General features: G+C 42.2%; 1 protein-coding gene and 1 non-coding gene across 7 annotated transcripts in view; both read left to right on the top strand.

The window, feature by feature from the left end:
* The window catches only part of LOC126199369 (uncharacterized), a 329,457-nt gene extending 313,364 nt beyond the window's left edge, over positions 1-16,093 (top strand). For all 6 annotated transcript variants that reach the window (XM_049936271.1, XM_049936270.1, XM_049936269.1 and 3 more), the window contains one exon: positions 14,832-16,093. In XM_049936271.1, the coding sequence (XP_049792228.1) occupies positions 14,832-15,358 (527 nt within the window). In that variant the 3' untranslated portion in view covers positions 15,359-16,093. The remainder of the gene's footprint in view (positions 1-14,831) is intronic.
* Positions 11,534-11,608, top strand: Trnas-cga (transfer RNA serine (anticodon CGA)). Its single transcript has one exon. It is a non-coding gene; the product is annotated as a tRNA-Ser (tRNA).
* Positions 16,094-27,735: the final 11,642 nt, after the last annotated feature.

Raw genomic sequence — 27,735 nt, 5'->3', positions numbered from 1 at the left:
TCCAAACGTTCCTCATGCCACATTCCTTTTTCTTTTCCCTGCTGTTCGCTTTATTCAAATTTGTGTCTGTGTGTGGTGTGGTGTCCATTTGCAACAGGTGTAAGGTAGAGTCCTATAATGACAGTTGATTCTGCACAACTACTCTGTTAGCAGCCGAAAGGAAGTGGCTTTCGATTGGGAAACACAAACATTTGATGACAAGGTGACAAGTCAACCAAAGCCTCCACTGGAAAACAAATTTAGTATGTAATACATGGCAGTAGTGACAGTACATGGGTCATATAATAGGAATTTCTTATCAATATTATGCAAAGGATAGTTGATACTCACCGTATAGCAGAGATGCTGAGTCGCAGATGGGCACAACAAAGAGAGTGTCACAAAACAAGCTTTCGGCCAACAAGGCCTTTGCTAAAATAGATCACACTCACTCACACACACACACACACACACACACACACACACACACACACACACACACACACACAGACTACAGTCTCTGGCAGCTGAAGCCAGACTATGAGCAGCAGCAGCAGCAGCGCACAGTGTGAGAGAGAACTGGGTGGGGGCAAGGAGGAGGCTGGGACAGAGAGGGGGCGGAATAGCAGGGTAGGGGTAGGGGACAGTTAAGTGCTGCTGGGGAGTGTGCAAGGACAAGTTGGAGAGAAGATAGGGCAGCTAGGTGCAGTCAGGAGGTTAGACAGAGATCTGTAAGGGCCCCAGTGAGGCCCTCGGTATATTTCGAGAGGGACCACTCATTACTGCAGATGTGATGGCCTAGGGGGCTAGGCTGTATGGAAGGGTCTTCTTGGTATGGAATAAGTTTGATATGGACAGAGGTACTGATGCAGCCATCTTTGAGGTGGAGTTCAACATCTAGAAAGGTGCTTGCATCTAGGAAGGTGGCTTGTTGGATTGAGTAGGATCAAGTGAAGCGAATGGGGGAGAAGGTGTTGAGGTTCTGGATTAATGCGGATAGGGTGTCCTCGCCCCTGATCCAGATTGCAGAGATTTCATCAATGAGTCTGAACCAGGAGATGAGTTTAGGATTCTGAGTGTTCAAAAAGGACTTCTCTAGATGGCCCATGAATAGGTTGACATAGGACAGTGCCATGCTGGTGCCCATGGCTGTACCCCGAATTTGTTTGTAGAGAATGCCTTCAAAGGAGAAGTAGTTGTGGGTGAGGATAATTGGTCATGGTGACTAGGGAAGGAGTGTTGGTTTGGACTCCATCGGATGTTGGGAAAGGTAGTGTTCAATAGCAGTAAGGTCATGAACATTAGGGATGTTAGTGTAAAGGGAGGTGGCATCAATAGTGTTGAGCAAGGCACATGTAAAGGCTGTGGGCACTCGCATGACACCATCCTATGCCAACCTATTCATGGGCCATCTGGAGGAAACCTTCCTAAACACCCAATATCCTAAACCCCTCACCTTGTTCAGATTCATTGATGACATCTTTGCAATCTGGATTGGGTGTGGATACCCTATCCACATTCCTCCAGAACCTCAACACCTTCTCCCCCGTTCGCTTCACCTGGCCCTACTCAACCCAACAAGCTACCTTCCTAGATGGTGAACTCCACCTTAAAGATGGGTTCATCAGTACCTCTGCCCATATCAAACCTACTAACCACCACCAATACCTCCACTTTGATAGCTGCCACCCATTCCATACCAAGAAGTCCCTTCCATACAGCATAGCCACCTGGTGGCCATCGCATCTGGATTGGTGAGTGGTCCCTCTCAAAATATACTGAGGACTTAAGAATGTAATTATGCTCCCAACCTTGTACAAAACATATCTCCTGTGCCCTACCTTTCCAGTCACCCAACACCATCCAGAGTTCTAGCATCCAGCCACAGAGGAGCATTCCCCTTGTAGCTCAGTACCACCTAGTACTGGAGTAACTGAATTACATTCTCCAGCAGGGTTTTGACTACCTCTCGTTGTGTTCTAAAATGAGGAATGTCCTGCCGACTATCCTTCCCACCCCTCCCACAACGACGGTATTCTGCCATCCATCGAACCTAGACAATACACCATCCCTACACAACCCCTGCTCTTAACCCCTTACTTCATGGATCAAATCCCTGTAATAGACCTAGATGCAAGACCTGTCCCATATATCGTCCCACCACCACTTACTCCAGTCTGATCACAAACATCACCTTTCCCATCAAAGGCGGGGATGCCTGTGAAACTAGTCATGTGATCTACAAGCTAAACTGCAACCACAGTGCTGCATTCTATGTCAGCATGACAACCAACAAGCTGTCTATCCAACCTGTTGCTGAGCACGATGCCCAAAGTGACTTTCTTCATTTCAGTGACTGCTTCACAGCCTGTGCCATATGGATCCTTCCCATCAACACCTGCTTTTGAAATCTGCAGTTGGGAACTCTCCCTGCAGTATATCATATGTTCCCGTAACCCTCCTGGCCTAAACTTTCATTAGTCATTGTCCTCACCTGCCTAACACCTTCCATGTTCCCATTCCAGCACTACACACCCCTCTACTCCACTGACACACCCAGTCTTTTTACTTCTCTCCTTTTCTGTTACCCACCCCCTTCCCCCTGCCCTCCATCTAACCTCCCGACTGCACCTAGCTGCCCTATCCTCTCTCCACCTCTTCCCTGCATGCTCCCTAGCTACACTTCACTGTCCCCACCTCTACCCCCCAGTCCCTCCCCCTTTCCACCCCCATCTCCTCCTTACCCTCATCCATCGTGCACTGCTGCTGCTCATAGCCTGGCTTTAGCTACCAGAGATGGTGGTCGTGTGTGTGTGTGTGTGTGTGTGTGTGTGTGTGTGTGTTTTGACAAAGGCCTTATTGGCCGAAAGCTTATTTTGTGACATTCTTTTTGTTGTGCCTATCTGCGACTCAGCATCTTCGCTATATGGTAAGTATCAACTGTCCTTTTCATAATATTGTTACAATCCATCCGGGAATCTCTTATTGATGCACCTAATTTTTATGACTGGTGTAGGTGTTTATGTGAATGTGATCACTCCTAAGGCAATGATGAAAAGATAATAGTTTGTCACATGGGCTGCAACAAATTAACACTACAGTTTCACAGTCACACAGTTTCTGTGTGCTCTGTAAAAATATGTTTTTAATGTTTTGAAAGTGTTAACTCTTGAATTCCTTTGTTGTAACATAGTTTACAGCCGTTTATTATTTGTTTACATTTCTGTGAGATGTCTATGTGGTATCTCACCTGCTGTCACTATTCATCACATTTACTTGTGATTGTAATGTATTCTTACCACATGACTCATGTTCTATAACCAATGTGTAGTATGACAACAGCCAAGACTGCAGAAAGAGAGCAATCATTTCAGTGACTGGACGGACAATTCATTATGTGGGAAAATAAATAAATAAATGGCACGATGGAGTTTTGAACATGGCTCACCCACTTGGCAGTCCAATACTATGACCACTTACCCACTATGCTGTTGCTGTTTCAGGCAGCTCTTTTTCACACTTCTTGTTTTTGGACCGTTCACTGTTTCTATTTTTCTTTTTTTCCTCCCTCCATAGTTCAGTACACCTCATTCCTGTTTTCATGCCTGATCAGTGTTCAGTTTTTGATGAGCTGGCCATCTTACCACTAAATCTGAGGGGAGTGCAATGGCGAGTTTCCCTTGTAAGATGCTAGGTCTCACGTCTGAGACCTGTGTTGCACTACATGGTATCTTATACAGACTGTTGACCTGTCCACAACTGACACAAAACAAGTACATTGAATGCACTTGTACGTCATACAATTTTTGTTTCGTAATTCCGTAAATTATGGGGAGGGGGGCGATGAGCTCTTGACACAAAGTTCAGTCATGTCTCGGATGCGTGTGAGCGGATTCAGATCTGGTTAGTTGGGAGCTGGCACATCAACTGTAACTTGCCACTGTGTTCCTTAAACCACTCCAGCACATTCCTGGCCTTATGACGTGGCACATTATCTTGTTGAAAAATGCCACTGCCGCCAGGAAACATTATCATCATGAATGGGTGTATGTGGTCTGCAATCAGTGTAAGATATTCCTTGGCTGTCATGGTGCCTTCCATGAGCTCCATCCACTAGACGCATGGATGCCCACATGAAAGTTCCCCAGAGCATAATAGACCCACCACCAGCTTGTCTCCATCCTGCAGTACAGTATCAAGGAGCTGTTCCCCTGGAAGATGATGGATTCCCACCCTCCCGTTGGCATGATGAAGATGATGTTGGGATTCTGCCAGCATCCAGTGCCAATGGTCTCGTGCCCATTTTAGTCGTAACTGTCGATGTTGTGATGTTGACATTGGCACATGCATGGGTCATTGAGTGCAGAGGTCCGTCATTAGGAGAGTTTGCTGCACTGTGTGTTCAGACACACTTCTAATCTGCCCAGCATTTAAGTCTGATATTAGTTCTGCCACAGTTCACTGCCAGTCCTGTTCTACCAGTCCGCCCAGCCCACAATGCCCGACATCTGTAATGAGGAGTGGCCATCTAACCCCGGTGATGTCTGGATGTGGTTTCTCCTTGGTTTCACCATGTGTTGAAGACATCACAGCACTCCTCAAACACCCGACAACAAGTACAGTTTCTGAAATTCTCATGCCAAACCTCTAGGTCATCACAATCTGCCCTCGGTCAAACTCGAATAGATCATGCACCTTCCCCATTCTACACACAGGCAGCACGCTCACTGATACTGCATACACTGTCCATGTGTCTGACTAGCAGTCATTCCTCGCCAGGTGACCCTGCTATTGCCTGGATGGGTTTATATCGACAGTATGTCAGTGGTCATAATGTTCTTGCTGATCAGTGTATATTGGTGTTTCCACTGGGATTGAAGCACATGTGAGTTGAAAGTTTATGACTGTAAATCCTCTTCACAGGTGGCTCACAAGAGCTGTAGATGGTTATTCTCAATACACATTTATCTGGGAACAACCTGTGATTCCTTAGCATCCAACCATACCAGAAGCAGTTGATACAAAGTTGTTGGTCCAGCTGTTTCAGGTGTCACCACTGTTAGAAGTTACATTGCACATTTGAATGGAAACTGTTGTTATGTAAATCAAACAAACATCCAATTTACACTTCACCCAATTGAAGCGGCATTCTGTAGTCAAGCCTTGGGTCCATCCCTACAATTTTTATGCATGACACTTCCTCCCAAGACCAAATTAATTATTTCTTGATGCATCTAGTGGTCTCCTATCCCTGCCTTTAGTCAAGCTGTCCAATAATTCTCTTTTCTCTGCAGTTTAATTCCATATTTCTTCATTAATTATTCAATCTGCCCATATAATCTTCAGCATTCTTTTATATCACACTATATTTCAGAGGGTTTCTAGTCTCGTCTTGTGTATACTGTTTATCGTCCACATAAGGCAAGACAGCCAACAAATACTTTCAGAAAAGACTTTCTTGAACTTAAAAATTTATATTCAGTGTTAAGAAATTTCTCTTTCAGAAGTCCTGTTTGTAGTATTTTGTGTTTTATATCTACTCTACATCAGCCATTGTCAGTTATTTTGCTTCCGAAACAACCATAATCATCTACTGACTGTACTACCTCATTTCCCAATGCAATTTACTCAGCATCACCTGGTTTAATTTGATTACACTTCATTATCCTTGTTTTATCCAACACTCGATGAAACCATTTGCTGTCTGTAATAGAATTACAATGGAACTGGCCAGCCTCAAAGTTTTTATTGAACTTGAGTACTTTTCAGATTTCTTCTTGATTTCCTATACTGCTTGTTCACACAGATTGAACAATGTGGAGAGTCAGCTGCTGTACTGCCACAATCTCTTTTGAATTTATTTCATGTCATTTAACTCTGGTTTCTGTGCAAGTTGTAGATAGCCTTATCACCAGCATAAGGCTGTCATTGAGTTAGAGATTAATACCTCATAAGGTACACCACATACACTGAGGCAACAAAAGTCATGGGATGCATCCTAATATCATGTCTGATCTTTCAGAGATGGTGCAGCAGTTTGATGTGGCATGGTCTCTACAACTTGTTGGAAGTCCCCTACAGAAATATTGAGCCATGCTGCCCCTATAGCCATCAATAATTGCGAAAGTGTTGTGAGTGCAGAATGTTCTGCATGAACTGATCTTTCATTATGTCCCATAAATGTTCCATGGGATTCATATTGGGTGATGTGGGTGGCCAAATCATTTGCTTGAATTATCCAGAATGTTCTTTGAACCAATCATGAAAAGTCGTGGCCCAGTGACATGACATTACTGTTTGGGAACACGAAGTCCATGAATGGCTGCAAATGGTATCCAAGTAGATGAACATAACCACTTCCAGTCAATGATTGGTTCAGTTGGACCAGAGGATCCAGTTCATTGCCTGTAAACACAGCCCACACCATTATGGAGCCACCACCAGCTTCCACAGTGCCTTGTTGACAACTTGGGTCCGTGGCTTGTGGGGTCTGCACCACACTCGAACCTTACCATCAGCTCTTACCAACTGAAATGGGGCTCATCTGACTAGGCTGTGGTTTTCCAGTTGTCTAGCATCGAACCAATATTGTAAAGAGCCCAGGAGAGGCACTGCATGTGATGATGTACCATTAGCAAAAGCATTTGCGTCGGTCGTCTGCTGCCGTAGCTCATTAACGCGAAGTTTTGCCGCAGTGTCCTAAAGGATACATTCGTCGTATGTCCCACATTGATTACTGCGATTATTGATTGCATTTTTTCCTGTCTGCTAGCACTGAGAACTCTACACTCTGTTAGCACTGAGAATTCTACGCAACTGCCACTGGTCTTGGTCATTAAGTGAAGGCCGTCGATTACTGCATTGTCTGTGGTGAGAGGTAATGCCTGAAATGTGATGTTCTCGACACTCTCTTTACACTGTGGATCTTAGAATATTGAATTTCCTAAGGATTTCCAAAATGGAATGTACCATGCACCCAGCTCCAACTACCCCTCCACAACCAAGAGTCTGTTAATTCCTGTTGTGCGGCCATAATTGTGTTGGAAACCTCTTCACATGAATCATCTGACTACAAATGACAGTTCTACCAATGCACTGATCACTATCCCATAACTATTGTCATCTCTGTGTATGATTCCAGTGGTATCCTGTAACAGAACATGCCATCAAAGTGTCTTCCTTTAATCCGATCTGATGCAGATCCCAAACACTCGAACAATACCCAACAATGGGTCACACTAATGTCCTATATGTGTCTCCTTTACAAATGAATCATACTTTCCTAAAATTCTCCCAATAAATCAAAGTTGATCATTTGCAGTCCTTATATGCTCATTCTATTTCATATTGGTTTGCAGGGTTACACCTAGATATTGAACCAACGTGACTATGTCAAGCAGCACACCACTAATTCTGTATTCGTACATTATTGGTTTGTTTTTCGTACTCATCTGCATTAAATGACATTTAGAGCTACCAGCCATTCATCGCATTAACTAGAAATTTTGTCCAAGTTATCATGTATCTTCCTACAGTCACTTGACTACGACACCTTCCCATACTCCACAGCATCACCAGCAAACAGCCACAGACTGCTGCTTACCCTGTCCACCATATCTATAATTTTTGTATATACAGGGCGGTCCATTGATCATGACCGGGCCAAATATCTCACAAAATAAGCATCAAATGAAAAAACTACAAAGAATGAAACTCGTCTAGCTTGAAGGGGGAAACCAGATGGCACTGTGCTTGGCCCCGCTAGATGGCGCTGCCATAGGTCAAACGGATATCAACTGTGTTTTTTTTAAAAAATAGGAACCCTTATTTTTTATTACATATTCGTGTAGTACATAAAGAAATGTGAATGTTTTAGTTGGACCACTTTTTTCGCTTTGTGATAGATGGCGCTGTACTAGTCACAAACATATGGCTCACAATTTTAGTCGAACATTTGGTAACAGATAGGTTTTTTAAAATTAAAATACAGAACGTAGGTACGTTTGAACATATTATTTCGGTTGTTCCAATGTGATACATGTACCTTTGTGAACTTACAATTTCTGAGAATGCATGCTGTTACAGCGTGAGTACCTGTAAATACCACATTAATGCAATAAATGCTCGAAATGATGTCCGTCCACCTCAATGCATTTGGCAATACGTGTAACGACATTCCTCTCAACAGCAAGTAGTTCGCCTTCCGTAAAGTTTGCTGACGCATGTTGTCAGGCGTTGTCGGTGGATCACAATAGCAAATATCCTTCAACTTTCCCCACAGAAAGAAATCTGGGGACGTCAGATCCGGTGAACGTGCGGGCCATGGTATGGTGCTTCGACGAGCAATCCACCTGTTATGAAATATGCTATTCAATTCCGCTTCAACCGCACGCGAGCTATGTGCCGGACATCCATTATGTTGAAAGTACACCGCCATTGTCATGCAGTGAAACATCTCGTAGTAACATCGGTAGAACATTACGTAGGAAATCAGCATACATTGCACCATTTAGATTGCCATCGATAAAATGGGGGCCAATTTTCCTTCCTCCCATAACGCCGCACCATACATCAACCTGCCAACTCGCTGATGTTCCACTTGTCGCAGCCATCGTGGATTTTCCATTGCTCTATAGTGCATATTATGCCGGTTTCCGTTACTGCTGTTGGTGAATGACGCTTCGGGCTAAATAGAACGCGTGCAAAAAATCTGTCGTCGTCCCGTAATTTCTCTTGTGCCCAGTGGCAAAACTTTACACGATGTGCCAAGTCATCGCCTTGCAATTCCTGGTGCATAGAAATATGGTAGGGGTGCAATCGATGTTGATGTAGCATTCTCAACACTGACGTTTTTGAGATTCCCAATTCGCGCGCAATTTGTCTGCTACTGATGTGCGGATTAGCCACAACAGCAGCTAAAACACCTACTTGGGCATCATCATTTGTTGCAGGTCGTGGTTGGCGTTTCACATGTGGCTGAGTGCTTCCTGTTTCCTTAAATAACGTAGCTATCCGGTGAACGGTCCGGACACTTAGATGATGTTGTCCAGGATACCGAGCACACCAGGATACATAGCACACGCCCGTTGGGCATTTTGATCACAATAGCCGTACATCAACACAATATCGACCTTTTCTGCAATTGGTAAACGGTCCATTTTAACACGGGTAATGTATAACGAAGCAAATACCGTCCGCCCTGGTGGAGTGTTATGTAATACCACGTACTTATACGTTTGTGACTATTACAGTGCCATCTATCACAAAGCGAAAAAAGTGGTCCAACTAAAACATTCATATTTCTTTTTGCGCTACACGAATATGTAATAAAAAATGGGGGTTCCCATTTTAAAAAATGCAGTTGATATCCATTTGACCTATGGCAGCGCCATCTAGTGGGCCAAGCTAGACGAGTTTCATTCTTTGTAGTTTTTTCATTTGATGCTTATTTCGTGAGATATTTGGCCCGGTCATGATCAATGGACCGTCCTGTAGAATATAACACCAGTCCTATCACATTTCCCCTGGGGAACTCCAGTTTATATCCTTGTCTCTGACAAATACTCACCGTCGCGGACATCATACTGGGTTCTGTTACTTTGAGACATGCACATACCTGGGAAACTATTCCAAATGCTTGTACTGTCATTAACAGTCAACAGTGTGTCACCATGTTAAATACTTCATGGAGATCGAGGAATATGGTATCTGCCTGTTACCCTACATCCATGGTTCACAGGATCTCATGTGAGAAAGGGGCAAGCTGAATTCTGCAGGAGTGATGCTTCCTAAAACTGTGGCTGATTTGTGGACAGAAGCTTTTCCCTCTCAAAGGAATTTATTATATTTGAATTGAGAATATGTTCAAGGATTTTGCAGCAAACTAATGTTAATGATATTGTTCTGTAATTTTGCGAGTCTGTTCTTTTACCTTTTTTATATACAGGAGTAACCTGCACTTTTTTCCAGTCACTTGGGAGTTTGTGTTGAGCAAGAGGTTTGCGATAAATGCAAGCAAACTAAGTAAGGAGCTAATGCTGTAGAGTACTCTTCATAAAACCAAATTGGGATTCCATCAGGACTTGGCAATTTATTTAATTTCAACCCTTTCAGTTGTTTCTTTACACTGACAATGCTTATTACTATGTCCTCCAAAAAGGAGTCTGTGTGATGGTCAAATGATGGTATGCTTGTACAATTCTCCTGCATAAACGATTTCTTAAATGCAAAATTTAGGTAAAATGTCAGCTTTACTTATGCTGTCTTCTACTTCCACACCAGACTTGTCAACAAGTGACGATACCAAACTAGTCAACAAGTGACTGGATAGAAGTTGTAGACCTACTTAGCAATTATATAGGATCAGAATTTTCTGAGGTTCTTGGTCAGATCTGTTGCTAAGGTATGACAGTGGTAGTTGTTGTAAGCTTCGCGCATCGATCTTTTTAGAGATGCACAAATTTCTATTAACTTTTGCGTGTTTCATTTGCTTGTTCTCTTTTTTGAACCAAGAGTGCAACAGCCTTTGCTTCTTCAGCATTTTTTGAATTTCATTGTTAAATGATGGTGAGTCTTTTCCATCCTTAATCTACTTACTCAGCACATGTGAAAGCAGCCGTGTGATCTACCAACTTAGCAGCAACCACTTTGCCAAATTCTCCTGTGTCAGTTCTAAACAAATAGGAAAATTAGTAGGGTTGTTTTAATGCTTCAGGTGTTCTAAGTAATCTCCTCCTACTTTAGTACAACACCCAGAACGATCATACAACCATTTGAAACTGTCATAAAAATCCCTGTTTGGGACATTGGTCAACTTGTAAATCAATAAAATGAGTATGTTACAACTGGCATCCTACTGAAACTAGTCAATTTGGTTGGAGTGACAGACTGTCTGGACTGTTTGTAGTGCAGCCCGAGGTCTTGGTGATAATTTGATTGTGAGTTGGCAGAACCAACGGATGTCAATAAAGGTTGTAACAGATTGACCTATAGTGTAGACTAATGTTTATGTTCGTGCCGTATTTAATCGGTCAGTTTCAGTCAAATGCTAGTGTTAAGGTACTCATTTTAGTTGCTCATATTCAACTCACTTGACACATTTGTAGTTTCTTTTGCCATGGCAAACCATCACAGAGCCATTCTGCACCTTGTCATTTTGTGGTAAGTTCATATTGATAACACCAAGTCTTGTCACCCAAGATGATTTTTTCCAGAGAAGAATTCTCTGCAGTTTTCATTTCAGTCAAGTCATAGCATGTGTTTGTGTGGTGTTGATTTTGTATGGGAGTCAAGGTGTGCAGGACAGACTTTGCACACATTTTTCTCTTCTTTAAAATGTTCTGGAGAATGTCTTGAATACTTGATTTAGAGATGTTATGTTCGTTGCTCTATTGCAGTTTGTGAAACAAGTACGTTAGCACACCACAGCTGTGTGGCCAACACTTAATGCTTGTCTGACTGGTTGGATGCAAGTCTGTTACTTGTTAGTTCAAGCTACACTGATGTTAAAAAAGGTACTGGCAGAAGTAAAGCTGTGAGGACGGGGCGTGAGTCGTGCTTGGATAGCTCAGTTGGTAGAGCACTTGCCCGCGAAAGGCAAAGGTCCCGAGTTCGAGTCTCGGTCCGGCACACAGTTTTAATCTGCCAGGAAGTTTTATATCAGCGCACACTCCGCTGCAGAGTTAAAATCTCATTCTACACTGATGTTGCTTGTAAGCAAGGAATAAAATCAGACATGGAACTTTTTGGATGGACAATGTGTGTTGGCTGTCAAAAGGAATGGTCACTGCCAAACTGTGACAAAGACACAGCTGAACCACCCAGCTGCTGAGTGTGGCACCCAGTTTGATGTGCTTGACTTGGACTGCTTCACAACCAGTGTCATCTGGATTCTCCCCACCAACTCCAGCTTTTCTGAACTTTTCAGGTGGAAACTCTCCCTGCAACATATCTTTCATTCCCATAACCCTCATGGGCTCAACCTCTGCTAGTCCCTGTCCTCCACCTGCGTCCCCTTCCAACCATGCACACACCTTCTATCCTGCCAGCACACCTGCATAATTCTTTCTCTTCCTCTTCTCTCCCCTTTTCCTCCTCCACTCCAGCAAGGTGTCCGTATGTTGCAACAGCCTCTGTCCTGTCCCCACCATGTCTGTGCACAGTCCCAGGCACTGCACACTCCTTCCTGCATCCCTACACTGCTAGTACTCCCCTCCCTGCCCCACACATTTGTATCCTCTTTACCCACACCAGCAAACATTGTTGCTAACCTCAGACATTAGTCACAATGAGGCTTTAGTATCTGGAAATGACAAGAGCTGGCTTTGTGTGTGTGTGTTTGTTTGTTTTTGGAGAGAGGGGCTGGATTTCTTTTATTTTGTCTATGCCTGATGAAAGATTAGTGTGACAGCTGATAAATATATAGTAGTCTTCTTTCAGTATACCTGTCTGTCACTAATACCTCCTCTATTTGGTGAGTGGTATCTATCCTTTTCGCATTGTTACTCCATCTGGGAGTTTTGATAGTTTTATTTTGTTTTAATTTCTGGGTGTTCCCAATAGGTGGTAGTAACTGCCTGCCACATGGGGTAGCCATGTGGTCTGAGGCGTCTTGTCACGGTTCGTGCGGTTACCCCCATCGGAGGTTCGAGTCCTCCCTCGGGCATGGTGTGTGTTGCCCTTAGTGTAAGTTATTTTAAGTTTGATTAAGCAGTGTGTAAGTTTAGGCTCGATGACCTCAGCAATTTGGTCCCATAAGATCTTACCACAAATTTCCAGTAACTGCCAGGATAAAACTGTTTACTGTATTGTCAAAATGTTTCCAGGAAAGGAAGGTAACTTCTGTTTCTTTATATTAATTTTGGACTAGAGTGTGTTTAGAATATGCTGTTACATGCTAATATAGCCTAAAGTATTGAATAACTGGTTTGGTTTATTGAAGTTTTCTCGATGGACATAATGTTCTATCATTACACCAAAAAGATGTTGGAATAGTATGAGTGATTGTTTATTTCAGCACAACAGTATTGCAGTGTATGTTTTCTGGTGTCACACTGGATGTGTGTTTGACCCTATCCTTTCTCATTGCAGTGGCATTATTTTCATAATTTTTAAGTGTTTAATATTGCTTTTTCTGAGTACTGCAAATACTGCAGTTGTTTTCTAGCCTAAATGGAATTCACTTTGAACATGTCCATTGAGTTTGGTGAATGACATTAATTTTTAAATTTCATTCAATGCATTCACCACAAATAGCAACATTTCATTCATAGAATCTAAGTTCAGGACCGACAAAGTTAAATTATGACAGATCACATGTATTAGGTATCTGTTCTAATTCTGGATGTTTCAAACCCATCCTAATCAGTGGCAGGTTACTCATTGCTAGCGTAAGAAAGACAGCACAGGAATGTATCCAGGCACACAAACACATTAAATTTTACTCCAGGCTGGAGAGGCATTTGAACATGCCTCACTTCATTACCAGACTGTATCAGATAACAAGGTCTGAACTTCTATTTCGTTTTGAGCATTTTACTTTTAGAGATAATTTTATAATATAGTCACAGAAATTTTTTGGTAATCTTGTACCATCTACAAATATGAGGGTTGTCCGTAAAATAAGGATCTGCAACCGCGAGGAATGCAGTTACGCAGAACCCAGTAACACTGGCATGTAGCTTGTTTTTCGCTCTCCCATTTCCCATATCGTTTCCCAACTGTGTGAAGTCTACGGAGAATGTGTAAGAGTATACAACTTGAGCTCAAATGGTGAAGAGAATTCAGAGACAGAAGTACAAATGTCCAAGATGAACAGCATTCGGGACAGCCATTGGTTTCAGATGAAATGATTGTTAAAGTGGAAGAAGCAATGCTGAAAGGTCGAAGGGAGCTCTGTGAGGTGATCCCTGTTGTCAGCAGGAACAGCATTGACAAAGTTTTGGCAGACGATTTAGGATATGCTGTGGTTTGTGCAAGGCGAGTCCTGGGAATGCTTACAGAAGACCACCAACAGAAATGTGTGAAAGACACAGCGAATTTATTCAGGCCTACACAAATGATGGCGAGGAATTCTTAGACACTATTGTCACCGGCTACGAGATCTGGCTCCACTGTACAACACTGGAAATGAAACAGCAATCCCATCAGTGGAAACAGCCAGCATCACAGAAGCCGCGGAAGTTTAAAGAAACACTGTCTGCTGGCAAAGTGATGGTGAACATGTTTTGGGACAGGAAGGGGTTATTGTGTGAATGCCTGCATGCCTGTACAACAATCAATGCAGACCGCTACCGTGAAGCATTGAAGGAGCTTCGCCACACAATCAAAAACAGAGGCATTCTCACAAAGGTAGTGCATTTCCATCAGGACAACACTCGTCTGCACATCGCCTGTGTCACAACAAATTTGGATGGGATACTGTCACACACCCACTCTACAGCCCAAACATAGCCCCCAAGTGACTTCCATCTCTTCCTGAACCAAAGAAATGCCTGGTTGGGGCACATTCCACAACCAGAGAGGAGCCGAAAGAAGAGTTTTTATGGTGCGGTGGGAGAGTTCTATGAAGCAAACGTACAGAAGATGGTACACTGCATGCAAAAATGCATTGATCTCAGTGGTGATTAAGTGAAAAAAACCGGTAAAAGTTTAAGCTTTGCACACTGCATTATTCAGTGCCAATAAACACGTTTTTCATAGTGAAAAATAATTAGGAACCTTATTTTATGGACAGCCTTCATATGAAATTTTATATGAAGTTGTTAAAAATTTTAATTTTATGTCTTGTTTCATGTAGAGATATAATTCAGAGGAAATGCTATCATTAAAGTATTATATGTTTCAACACCTAGGTTATGAAGAGGACCAAGAAACACCTGAGGCAAGTGCAGAACATAATACTGCTTCCAATGGTAACAACAACAACAACAGCAACAACAATGCTGTTACCAGTAGCTCCACAAGTGGTGGCAATAGTAGTAGCAGCAGCAGTAGTAGTACTACTAGTGCTAATAATAGTACTACTATTCCAGTTCAGCTGACCTCCACTTCTGCTACCAGTCGTACGGAATATCACAGAAGAAGTGGAGGCAGTGATCGTACAGAACAGAGAGACCGCACAGACAGAAGCACTGGGAATAGTGGTGCAGAAAGACCTTCATTCAACCATTATTCTTCCAAGCCTCAGATGTATAATGCTAGCTTACCGTTTCATGTGCATGGAATCAACATGTACACTTCTCCCCCTCCTCCACCCCAGCCATCACAACCTCAACAAACACCTCCACCACCCCCACCACCACCTCCCAACCCATATGGACCATATTATAGCCCACAGAGTCAGTACCAGTATGCTCCATATTGGATGATGCCCCAGTAACACAAATATTTCCCAGCTGTCATGCACTCTTCATATATTGCACAGTGATAATAGATGTATGTTTGTGTAAGTAAAATAATTTACTATGGAAATAGATTTACTTAAGTGTTGGAAGTAATTTCACATTATATTACATGTCAAAGGCAATGTAATTGTTTGGAGCTCAGTTATCTACTTTGTGCAGCAACAGTAGATAGTGTAAATGAAAAATATTTGTGCATATATGTTGTTAGCAGTTTGAATTGTATTCTGTATGTGAAGGCCTTCAGATAATTTGTTGTACATTGTGTTGTAGCAATAGACATTTAATGTACATTTTCCAAGTTAAGTATTAAAAATTGCCATGCTCCTCCTGAGATTTAAAACCTTGTGACACTGCCATCCAATTGGATGCTTATAATGAAACAAGTAGACAGTGTTATGTTACGGACACCACAAGAATTAAAGCAGTGTGTAAGTGTTTGTGTTATCCCACAGTTACTTCAAGTGTGTGTTTCCTGTACCTCTTTGCTGTTTGATATCACTTTCCCCACACCCTTAAACTACCGTGATATTTGTATAGACACCAATTATTGAACTATCATATGATGACAATTGCTGCATTATGATATTTGAATTTATATAATTTTTATCTTTTTTTTTTAAAAAAAATTTGTCATTGTAATAGTATTCTTTAGTTCAACTTGGATAAAGTCTTGTTGTGAACTGTCCAGTTCATCTTTTTTGTTCTGCCGTGAGTGCTCTTTGTTATTACAATATTTGTTAAAGAAAAATACATTAAAATGCATTTACCAAAGCAATGAGTTTACTTCTTTATTGCAACACTTTAATAAAAATTACAATTATGAGTATAACTAGCTGAGTTTCCAGGTGTCTGTTGCTCGGCTCCTCTTTAATTAAGTAGCAGAGTACTCACATATATAATTATATTATACATGAAATTTTGATAGATGTTGAGTATATTACTCTAAAATATTAGTGATTTTGAGCTACAGTATAAAATATGCAATGCAGCATTTTACTTATTTCAGGCTTTCCTTCCAGTTGCATTCTGATGACTTCTTTAGAAATATAGAAGTGTCTAAACATCAGCTTTGATTATAAATGTGATGACAGTAAGTTCCAATGATACAATAAAATGTAGCCATTATGTTCATGTGGAAATAGCCTTACATCATTGTGACATTTTTAAATGCCTTTGACCTATAAAAAAAAGTAATTTGTTTGGTTGTTCTGTTTCCTTTTCATTATGAAATGTTTAAAATTAATTCGGTGTACAAGAGCATTTGATAAGGGAAATAAGTGGATATCCTCTTTCCTCCCCCCCACCCCCTCCCCTCCAATTTAACACGATCAAAGCCGTTCAGAACTATATTCTTGTTCTCCCACCAAGGAAACATCCTGGGTAGTATTGAGAAATGAACCTAGGTCCTCTGCACAGCAGTCATATGTGCTGCCTACTCAGCTACAAAAGTGGACTGATGGTGTAGAAGAGAAACTTAATTGAGTGGAGCAGATGAGTAAGAGAGAGAAAGACTGTGAAACTGTAAATAAGTGTAATGTAGAACAGGCAGACAAACATACTCTTCCTTTTAATGATGCTAAATCCTTGTTACATGTGAACAACTTGACAGTAGTCAGATGAAGAATCTGAAGAAGCATCCACATCGCTGTACAATGATGATGACGTACAATATCAAAATGAACAACTGGAGAACCAACAACAAGAACAGCTTCAACAAAAGGAATAAAACATACTGTGCAGACCATGTCCTAGCTACAGCTGCACCAGCAAATTGTGAAAAATCTACACTACCGGCCATTGAAATTGCTACACCAAGAATAAATGCAGATGCTAAACGGGCATTCATTGGACAAATATATTATACTACAACTGACATGTGATTACATTTTCACACAATTTGGGTACATAGATCCCGAGAAATCAGTACCCAGAACAACCACCTCTGGCCGTAATAATGGCCTTTATACACCTGGGCATTGAATCAAACAGAGCTTGGATGGCGTGTACAGGCACAGCTGCCCATGCAGCTTCAACACGATACCACAGTTCATCAAGAGTGGTGACTGGCGTATTGTGACGAGCCAGTTGCTTGGCCACCATTGACCAGACGTTTTCAGTTGGCGAGAGATCTAGAGAATGTGCTGGCCAGGGCAGCAGTTGAACATTTTCTGTATCCAGAAAGGCCGGTACAGGACCTGCAGCATGCGGTCGTGCATTATCCTGCTGAAATGTAGGGTTTCGCAGGGATCGAGTGAAGGCCAGAGCCACGAGTCGTAACACATCTGAAATGTAACGTCCAGGGTTCAAAGTGCCGTCAATGCGAACAAGAGGTGACAGAGACGGGTAACCAATGGCACCCCATACCATCACGCCGGGTGATACGCCAGTACGGCGATGACAAATACACGCTTCCAATGTGCGTTCACCGCAATGTCGCCAAACACGGATGCGACCATCATGATGCTGTAAACAGAACCTGGATTCATCTGAAAAAATGACGTTTTGCCATTCGTGCACCCAGGTTCATCGTTGAGTACACCTTCGCAGGCACTCCTGTCTGTGATGCAGTGTCAAGGGTAACCACAGCCATGGTTTCTGAGCTGATAATCCATGCTGCTGCAAATGTCGTTGAACTGTTCATGCAGATGGTTGTTGTCTTGCAAACATCCCCATCTGTTGACTCAGGAATCGAGACGTGGCTGCATGGTCCATTACAGCCAGGTGGATAAGATGCCCGTCATCTCGACTGAGTGATACGAGGCTGTTGGGATCCAGCACGGCTTTCCATATTACCCCCCTAAAACCACTGATTCCATATTCTGCTAACAGTCATTGGATCTTGACCAACGCGAGCAGGAATGTGGCGATATGACAAACCGCAATCACGATAGGCTACAATCCGACCTTTATGAAAGTCGGAAACGTGATGGTACGCATTTCTCCTCCTTACACGACACATCATAACAGCATTTCACCAGGCAACGCTGTCAACTGCTGTTTGTGTTTGAGAAATCGGTTGAAAACTTTCCTCAAGTCAGCACGTTGTAGGTGTCGCCACCGGCGCCAACATTGTGTGAATGCTCTGAAAAGCTAATCATTTGCATATCACAGCATATGTAGCATTTGCGTATCACAGCATCTGTAGCACGTCATCTTCGTGATGTAGCAATTTTAATGGCCAGTAGTGTAGTTGAAGGCATTTTTGGAGAAGAGGGCTTTTCCATCTCAGGTTTCACCATCTTGTGAAAGACTTTTTTCCAAGAAAAGTTTCATTTCATTTGTTTCAGACTGTTCAAGTTTCAGTTCCGGCAACTTATTTCCTAAATTACACTCCTGGAAATGGAAGAAAGAACACATTGACACCGGTGTGTCAGACCCACCATACTTGCTCCGGACACTGCGAGAGGGCTGTACAAGCAATGTTCACACGCACGGCACAGCGGACACACCAAGAACCGTGGTGTTGGCCGTCGAATGGCGCTAGCTGCGCAGCATTTGTGCACCGCCGCCGTCAGTGTCAGCCAGTTTGCCGTGGCATACGGAGCTCCATCGCAGTCTTTAACACTGGTAGCATGCCGCGACAGCGTGGACGTGAACCGTATGTGCAGTTGACGGACTTTGAGCGAAGGCGTATAGTGGGCATGCGGGAGGCCGGGTGGACGTACCGCCGAATTGCTCAACACGTGGGGCGTGAGGTGTCCACAGTACATCGATGTTGTCGCCAGTGGTCGGCGGAAGGTGCACGTGCCCGTCGACCTGGGACCGGACCGCAGCGACGCACGGATGCACGCCAAGACCGTAGGATCCTACGCAGTGCCATAGGGGACCGCACCGCCACTTCCCAGCAAATTAGGGACACTGTTGCTCCTGGGGTATCGGCGAGGACCATTCGCAACCGTCTCCATGAAGCTGGGCTTCGGTCCCGCACACCGTTAGGCCGTCTTCCGCTCACGCCCCAACATCGTGCAGCCCGCCTCCAGTGGTGTCGCGACAGGCGTGAATGGAGGGATGAATGGAGACGTGTCGTCTTCAGCGATGAGAGTCGCTTCTGCCTTGGTGCCAATGATGGTCGTATGCGTGTTTGGCGCCGTGCAGGTGAGCGCCACAATTAGGACTGCATACGACCGAGGCACACAGGGCCAACACCCGGCATCATGGTGTGGGGAGCGATCTCCTACACTGGCCGTACACCACTGGTGATCGTCGAGGGGACACTGAATAGTGCACGGTACATCCAAACCGTCATCGAACCCATCGTTCTACCATTCCTAGACCGGCAAGGGAACTTGCTGTTCCAACAGGACAATGCACGTCCGCATGTATCCCGTGCCACACAACGTGCTCTAGAAGGTGTAAGTCAACTACCCTGGCCAGCAAGATCTCCGGATCTGTCCCCCATTGAGCATGTTTGGGACTGGATGAAGCGTCGTCTCACGCGGTCTGCACGTCCAGCACGAACGCTGGTCCAACTGAGGCGCCAGGTGGAAATGGCATGGCAAGCCGTTCCACAGGACTACATCCAACATCTCTACGATCGTCTCCATGGGAGAATAGCAGCCTGCATTGCTGCGAAAGGTGGATATACACTGTACTAGTGCCGACATTGTGCATGCTCTGTTGCCTGTGTCTATGTGCCTGTGGTTCTGTCAGTGTGATCATGTGATGTATCTGACCCCAGGAATGTGTCAATAAAGTTTCCCCTTCCTGGGACAATGAATTCACGGTGTTCTTATTTCAATTTCCAGGAGTGTATTTCAGTAAGCAACTCTTCCAAACAGTGGCGGCATGTACAAACATTTTATACAAGATTAAAATGATACAATAACTTACGACAATTTCAAAAGAAACTTTTCAGTGAGCATATTGTAATAGGATGTGTAAAACACTCTCAAGCATAAATGTACTGGCAATGTGTGTTTCCGCTTCCATTTGTCGCTAATGCTATTCCAGGAAATAATTTTTTTCTCATTATTGAAAAGATCTTCATGTTGCTGATATAAATAGTGTTTTTGGGGAAGAAGAAGAAAACAAGACAGTGGAAAGTTCAATCTGCTGTTGATGCAGTGGTAGCCATGTGCCTCAGGCTGCCAAGAACCTGGGGACAGAACTTTTCTACAGAAAATCACACAATACCATTTTGTGGTTGTCGCTCACTGAAACAGCAGTGGGTTAGTATTGGATTTTAAAATTTATCATCCCTAGTCAACTACTTTACCGTGAACAGGACCAGGACCAGGACCAGGAATTGTTTTGCAGTTAGCAGGAACAAGCATACACACCTTTACTGCGATAAGTATTTCACCACTTTGGCTGTTCTCAAAAAACTTAAATCAAAAATAAAGAGTCAAAGATACAATAATAAAAAACAGAGCAAAGGGCATACAGTTATCTGAACAGATGACACTGAAACATGACAAGGAGTTACGTTGAGATGGTGACAAAACTGTCCAGTGGAAAGCCTCCAGAGATGTTACTTATGCTTCAACTGCAACAGATAGTTATCCTGTCTAAGCTTGTTCACAGATAGATCAAAATATAGAACAGATAGTTAGGATCCCCACTCATGATGGAAATATATTGGATCTAATGGCAACAAATAGACCAGAAGTCTTTGAGGATGTTCACATCGAAATTGGTATCACTGATCATGACACAGTTATGGCAACGATGACTACCAAAGTACATAGGACAACTAAAACAAGCAGAAAGATATATATGTTCAGTAAACTATATAAAAAATCAGTGTATGGCTAGAGATAGAGAAATACTGAATGAAATGCATTTGGATGTCAAGAGATTCGTGGCTGATGCCTTCAATAACTGCCATTGCAGAATATTGTCAAATGAACTTTCACAGAACCCATAGAAATTCTGGTCGTATGTAAAGGCTGTTAGTGGCACCAAAGTTAGTGTTCAGGAACTGAAATTGAGAAAAGCAAAGCAAAAGCTGAAATGCCTAACTCCATTTTCAGATGTTCCTTTATAAAAGAAAAACCATGAGAATTGCCTCAATTTAATCCTTTTTACCACTGAAAAGATGAATGAAATATGTTCTGGCATAAAGTCAAGCACCAGCACACTAGTCGGGAATGTTAGAGCAGAAAGGGCTGTGCGGAAGATGTCAGCCAATAGCACACTGACCCACCCCTCTCTAGGACGACACCACGACAGCAGCGGCTTCTAGGCAAAGATAACATAAGCGCCACTCCCGAATGGTTGCGGCCACTTCTAGAGCATCGTTTATTTTGCATGTCTCTCTCGGCTTGCGACACATCTGTATTTTCAAAGTTAAGTATTGTCTAGGACGACACCATGACAGCAGCGGCTTCTAGGCGAAGATAACATAAGCGCCACTCCCGAATGGTCGCGGCCACTTCTAGAGCATCGTTTATTTTGCATGTCACTCTCGGCTTGCGACACATCTGTATTTTCAAAGTTAAGTATTGTCATTTATTTTCTGTAATAAAACTCTTTAATACAATTTGCTTGAATTGTTGTCTAGGGATCCAAGAAAGCAGGTTTCCTAGACTTCCCATATTTGACAACTAAGCAGGATACAACAAAATAAGTATTAGTGTCAGTGGTGTAGGAAAACAACTGAAATTGTTAAAACTGAACAAAGCTATAGGTTGTGATGGAATACCTGTCAGATTCTATACTGAATTTGTGGCTGAGTTAGGCCCTCTTTTAACTATAATCTAACATAGATCTGTTAAACAAAAAACTGTGCCCGTTCTTGGAGAAAAGAGCAGGTCACACGGACTTACAATAAGGGTAGTAGAAGTGATCTACAAACTACTGTTCAGTGTCCTTGATATCAATTTGTTGTAGAATCTTAGAACACATTCTGAGATCAAACATAATGTGGTATCTCAAACAAAATGATCTCCCCCATCCCAACCAGCATGGATTCTGAATACATCTATCACATAAAATCCAACTCATATTTTTCTCACATGACATACTGAAAGCTTTGGATCAAGGCAACCAGGTCAAAGCAGTATTTCTTGGTTTCCAAAAGGCATTTGACTCAGTACCCCACACCTATGCTTATTGTCAAAAGTATGATTGTAATGGGATGTCAAGTGAAAGTTGATAGTGACTTGAGGACTTTTTGATAGACAGGATGCATCATATTATCTTGGATGGACAGTCATCTTCAGATGTTGAAGCAACTTTGGGAGTGCCCCAGGAAAGTCTGTTGGGGACCCTTGCTGTTCACATTTTATATTAATGACCTTGCGATCAATATTAATAGTAACATCAAGCTTTTTGCAGATGATGCAGTTATCTATAATGAAGTACTATCTGAGAGAAGCTGCATAAATATTCAGTCATCACGATAAAATTTGAAAGTGGTGCAAAGACTGGCAGCTTGCTCTCAATGTTCAGAAATGTAAAAGTGTGTACTTCCCAAAAAGAAGGGGGGAAAAAACATAGTATCCTATGACTATAATATCAATGAGTCACTGTTGGAATTAGCCAACTCGTACAAATTCCTGGGTGTACCACTTTGTAGGGATATTAAATGGAATGATCACATAGGCTCATTCGGAGGTAAAGCAAATGGTAGACTTTGGTTTATTGGCAGAATACTGGGGCAGTGCAAACAGTCTACAAAGGAGATTGCTTATAAATCACTCATTTGGCCAATCCTAGTATACTGCTAAAGTATGTGGGACCCATACCAAATAGGACTAAAAGGGGATATTGAATGTATACAGAGAAGGGCAGCTCAAATGGTCACCCGTTTGTTTAACCTTTGGGAGAGTGTCACAGAGATACTGAAGAAACTGAACTGGTAGACTCTTCAAGATAAGACGTAAAATGTCCTACAAAAGTCTATTAACAAAGTTTCAAGAATATACCAATGCATAATTTCGCGTGGTATATATATTTAAAAAATTTTCTTCACTTCCAGGGTGTCCAGTGGTTCAAAATTCACAAGCTTTTGGCCATGTTCTCCTTGGTCATTGTCAAGTAGTGACTATTGAATGACTTGCTCCCATTCTTATATTGCCGTGCTGTCTTCAGTGACATCACTCGTGCTCGCTCCAGCACTATATATGGTAATCTTTCCAATGGCTAGGTTCCAAGCTGTTGTCAGAAATTTTTAATGTCGTCGCTTCTTTTATAACACTGTCCCTACACTAGTAGTCAATGTAATAACAGATGTCTCGGCAAATGCGATACAGTGTCCATTTTCTAAAGCATGTTCTGCCACCGCTGATTTCTCAGGATACTGTAGGCGAAAACATCTCTCGTGTTCTACACGGCACTGTTCAATAGTATGTACAGTCTGTCCGGGGTATAGAACTGTCCACACCCACACGGTATTTTATACACTCCTGGCATTCTGAATCCAACATTGTCTTTCACAGGCCTCATTAGCTGTCGAATTTTAGCTGGTGCCCTAAAAAGCATATCAATTTTATGCTTCTTTAGAAGCTGGCTAATTTTCCTGTTATTGAGCCACAGAATGGCAAGAATGCAAGCTGCTTCTTGCCCTCCTTGGAGGTCTTCTGCTTATGTTTCTACAGCAAGTTGGCTTGGAAAATCTGGCAATTGTTGTAGCCGTTTTCTTTGAAGACTTTCCATAAGTGGCTCAGTTCCTTCAGAAGGCTTTCAGCATCTGAAATGGATTCTGCTTGATGCGCCAATGTTCTCTGAACAGAACTTTTATGAGAAGGGTGGTGATAGCTGGTAGCATGCAGCACCATTGGATCACCAACGTACAGACTAGTTAAACATCTGGACAGACTTCTTACTCCGCACGTTGGTCATTGTGAACACCACATCAAGAATATGACAGACTTCATCAGTCGAATTAAATGCTTGCATCTCAGAGAAAGAGATGATATGGTTAGCTTTGATGTGGTGTCTTTGTTGACACGGGTTCCCATCAAAGACTGTATAGATTTGCTCCCCCAGTTATTTGATGACACTGTTGTGGATTTATCTAAGCACACTCTGATGTCATTGTATTTTTTGGCACACTCTGATGTCGTCGTATTTTTTGTATGATGGACATTATTTTAACCAGACGTATGGCGTCGCCATTGGAAGCCCATCAGCTCTAGCTATAGGCAACCCTCCTTTTCATGGAGTACTTTGAGAGCATCACCCTGGAGACGGCTTCTGCAACACCTAGTTCCTTTTATCATTACGTCAAAGACACATTCATTGTCTGGCCTCATGGGTGTGAAAAGCTAGGAGAATTTTTTCAACCACATCAACAGCATCCACGATAACATCAGCTTCACAATGGAAGTAGAGACAGTTGAAGCTTTGCATTTTCTAGACGTACTCAACTGCCAGAAAGAAAATGGGTGTCTCAGCCACAGAGTTTATCGAGAACCACCCACACAGACCATATCTGCTTGCTACCAGCTATCATGCAAAAAGTTCTGTTCAGAGGACATTGGTGCATCAAGCGGAAGCCGTTTCAGACACTGAAAGCCTTCTAAAGGAACTGAACTGCTTACGAAAGTCTTCAAAGAAAGCAGCTGCAACAACTGCAGATTTTGCAAGCCACCTTGCCGAAGAAACATAAGCAGAAGACCTCCGAGGAGGGTATGAAGAAGCTTGCGTTCTTGCCGTTCTGTGGCTCAACAACAGGAGAGATTAGCCGGCTTCTAAAGAAGAATAAAATCTGAATGGTTTTTAGGGCACCAGCTAAAATTTGACAGCTAATAAGGCCTGTGAAAGACGATGTTGGACTCAAAACACCAGAAGTATATAAAATACCATGTGGGTGTGGACAATTCTATAACAGACAGACTGTATGTATTATTGAACAGTGCCGTGTGGAACACAAGAGATGTTTTAGCCTACAGTAGCCTGAGAATTCAGTGGTGGCAGAACATGCTTTAGAAAATGGACACTGTATTGCATTTACCGAGACATCTGTTATTACATTGACAACTAGTTTTAGGGTCAGTGTTTGTAAAAGAAGCGACCCTGTTAAAAATTTATGACAACACCCTCAATAAAGATGGTGGGCTGCAGCTAAGCATAACTTGGAGCCCATTGGAAAAGTGACACACAATGAAAGCAGTACCATATATGGCGCTGGAGCGAGCACGGGTGACACCAGTGAAGACAGTGTGGCAATACACGAGGGTAGTTTGAAAAGCTCTCAGAACGCAATAGAAAAAAGTACTTACATCACTGAAACTTTTTTTTAATTTTTTAATGTAGTCTCCTTGTAAATTAATACACTTGGTCCAACGATGTTATAGTGCCTTGACCCCATCTCCAAAATGAGTTTCCTTCAGGCCTGCAAAATAGTTGTAAAACTCCGGCTATCAATTCTTCATTTGAAGTGAATCTCCGTCCACACAGAAGAATATTTATTTCTGGGAAGAGATGGAAGTCTGACGGAGCCATATCAGATGAATAAAGCGGGCGTGGCAACAATTATTACCTTAGTTTGTGTAATTTTGCCATTACGATGGCACATGTTTCTTATCCAGCATCAAGAGTCGTGGCACCCATCTTGCAGATAATGTTTTTCCATTTCTAATTCTCCAGTTAAAATGTGATATACCTCTTCAGATGACATCTGGTGAGCGTGAGCAATTTCATGCACTTTCAATCGGCGATCCTCCATGACCATTTTGTGCACTTTTGCAATGATTTCTGGAGCAGTGACACATCATGGCCGACCACTGCACAGATCATCATCTAAGCTCTCCTGACCGAATTCAAATTCATTTGTCCACTTGGTAACAGTTGAATATGAAGGAGCAGAGTCCCCCAGTGTATTCTGGAAATCGGCATGAATGTCCTTTGCTTTCATACCATTCTTTACGAAATACTTAATCACTGCTCGAATCTCGATTTTTTCAATCACCGCAAATCGGTACACGGGAAGAACAACAGAGCCATATCACCGTCACAGCTCTCTTCCAAGAGCACTGATGTGGCTTGTGTTTACAGGCAAAAGTCTAATGAATATCACGAGAACAACTCATTGTGCTAGTGCTGACCTCTCATGGTGATTCCCAGAACTTTTCAAACCACCCTCATAAGAAAGGCAGCAGCAGCCATTAGATAGTTACTACTTGACAATGGCCAAGGAGAACTTGGCTGAAAGCTCGTGGATTTTAAACCACTGGACACACGTGGAACCCCCGAGAAAATTGTTTTAGTATATATCGCTGCAAAACTATGCGTTCGTATATTATTGAAACTTTGTTAATAGACTTTCTCAGGATAATTTACATGTCTGTCTTGAAGATTTTCCCACCCCCATTTATTTTTGTTTTGCATGTGGTGGTATAATTTTACCGCAAATATATCTGCAACCACAAACTCATTTGTGTAATATCTTTCTGTAAATAATATATGGCCCTCAAATAATAATCCATTTACTAATCTCATTAAGACAGTACACAAATGTGTGTTCTCAATTGTCACTGCATTTTTTTCTGGCATAAATGTCAATATTATAGGTGTTATCTTTGGGAAGAGACTGTTTTTATACCTTTATACCATACTTGTGGTGCTTGCCTGGAATATAATGGCAAAAATTAGTCTTTCTCTCTGTGGAGATATATATATATTTATCAAATACAATGCTTTTGCAAGGTTTAATAGCATTTTTGAAACTATCAACAATCACTTTTATGATATTTTGAATTTTGTTCACCTGTTATATTGTCCAAAAAATGTAAAATTCCAATATGGATAAAAACAATCACATTTCATATGTTTTTTTTATGTGTGTGCTTGTATGCATGTCCTTTTTAGATCAATGTAGTCTCATTTCTTGTTGTTGCACTTTACTGTGATAAGCAGTATGTCAGTATACATATTCATTTTGCCTCTCATAACAGTCTGCCAGGCCTGTTGGTATCATTCACTGCTAGATAAAGAATTTATGTATTGTACAGAATATCTATTTGATCCTTTAACCATCATTCTTAATATATAATCAGTGAAAAATAATTTGTATTGCTGAACTTCTTTTACCTATTATCTGCAATTCCTTATTTCACCATCTCCCTCCAACAATGAATCAGACTCAAAATCTTTTACTTCCAAGGTAGATTTGCTCACTTCACTAACTAACAATTCACCTTTATCCCGTACATAAAGAAAATCCTCCTCACAAGGGTTTGAAAGTAATCTTGGTCTTTTATTTTTTCTGCTTCTATTTACAGATTCGTCAGATGAATAACTTATTGCCATATCTGTGCAATTTATTATTTACATAGGCAAGAATTAAATAAACACAAATGCCAACCATCTTTCTAGTTACACATACTGCATCGAAAACAGCCACCAAAATTACTCTCAGAAAAATGGAAAAACAAATAGAGGGACAATTACCTGAAGACCAGTGCAC

The sequence above is a fragment of the Schistocerca nitens genome, chromosome 8 (assembly GCF_023898315.1).
Source record: "Schistocerca nitens isolate TAMUIC-IGC-003100 chromosome 8, iqSchNite1.1, whole genome shotgun sequence".
NCBI classification, from domain to species: domain Eukaryota; kingdom Metazoa; phylum Arthropoda; class Insecta; order Orthoptera; family Acrididae; genus Schistocerca; species Schistocerca nitens.
The sequence above is the reverse complement of the archived record's forward strand: the minus strand, read 5'-3'. Positions and strand labels throughout refer to the sequence as shown.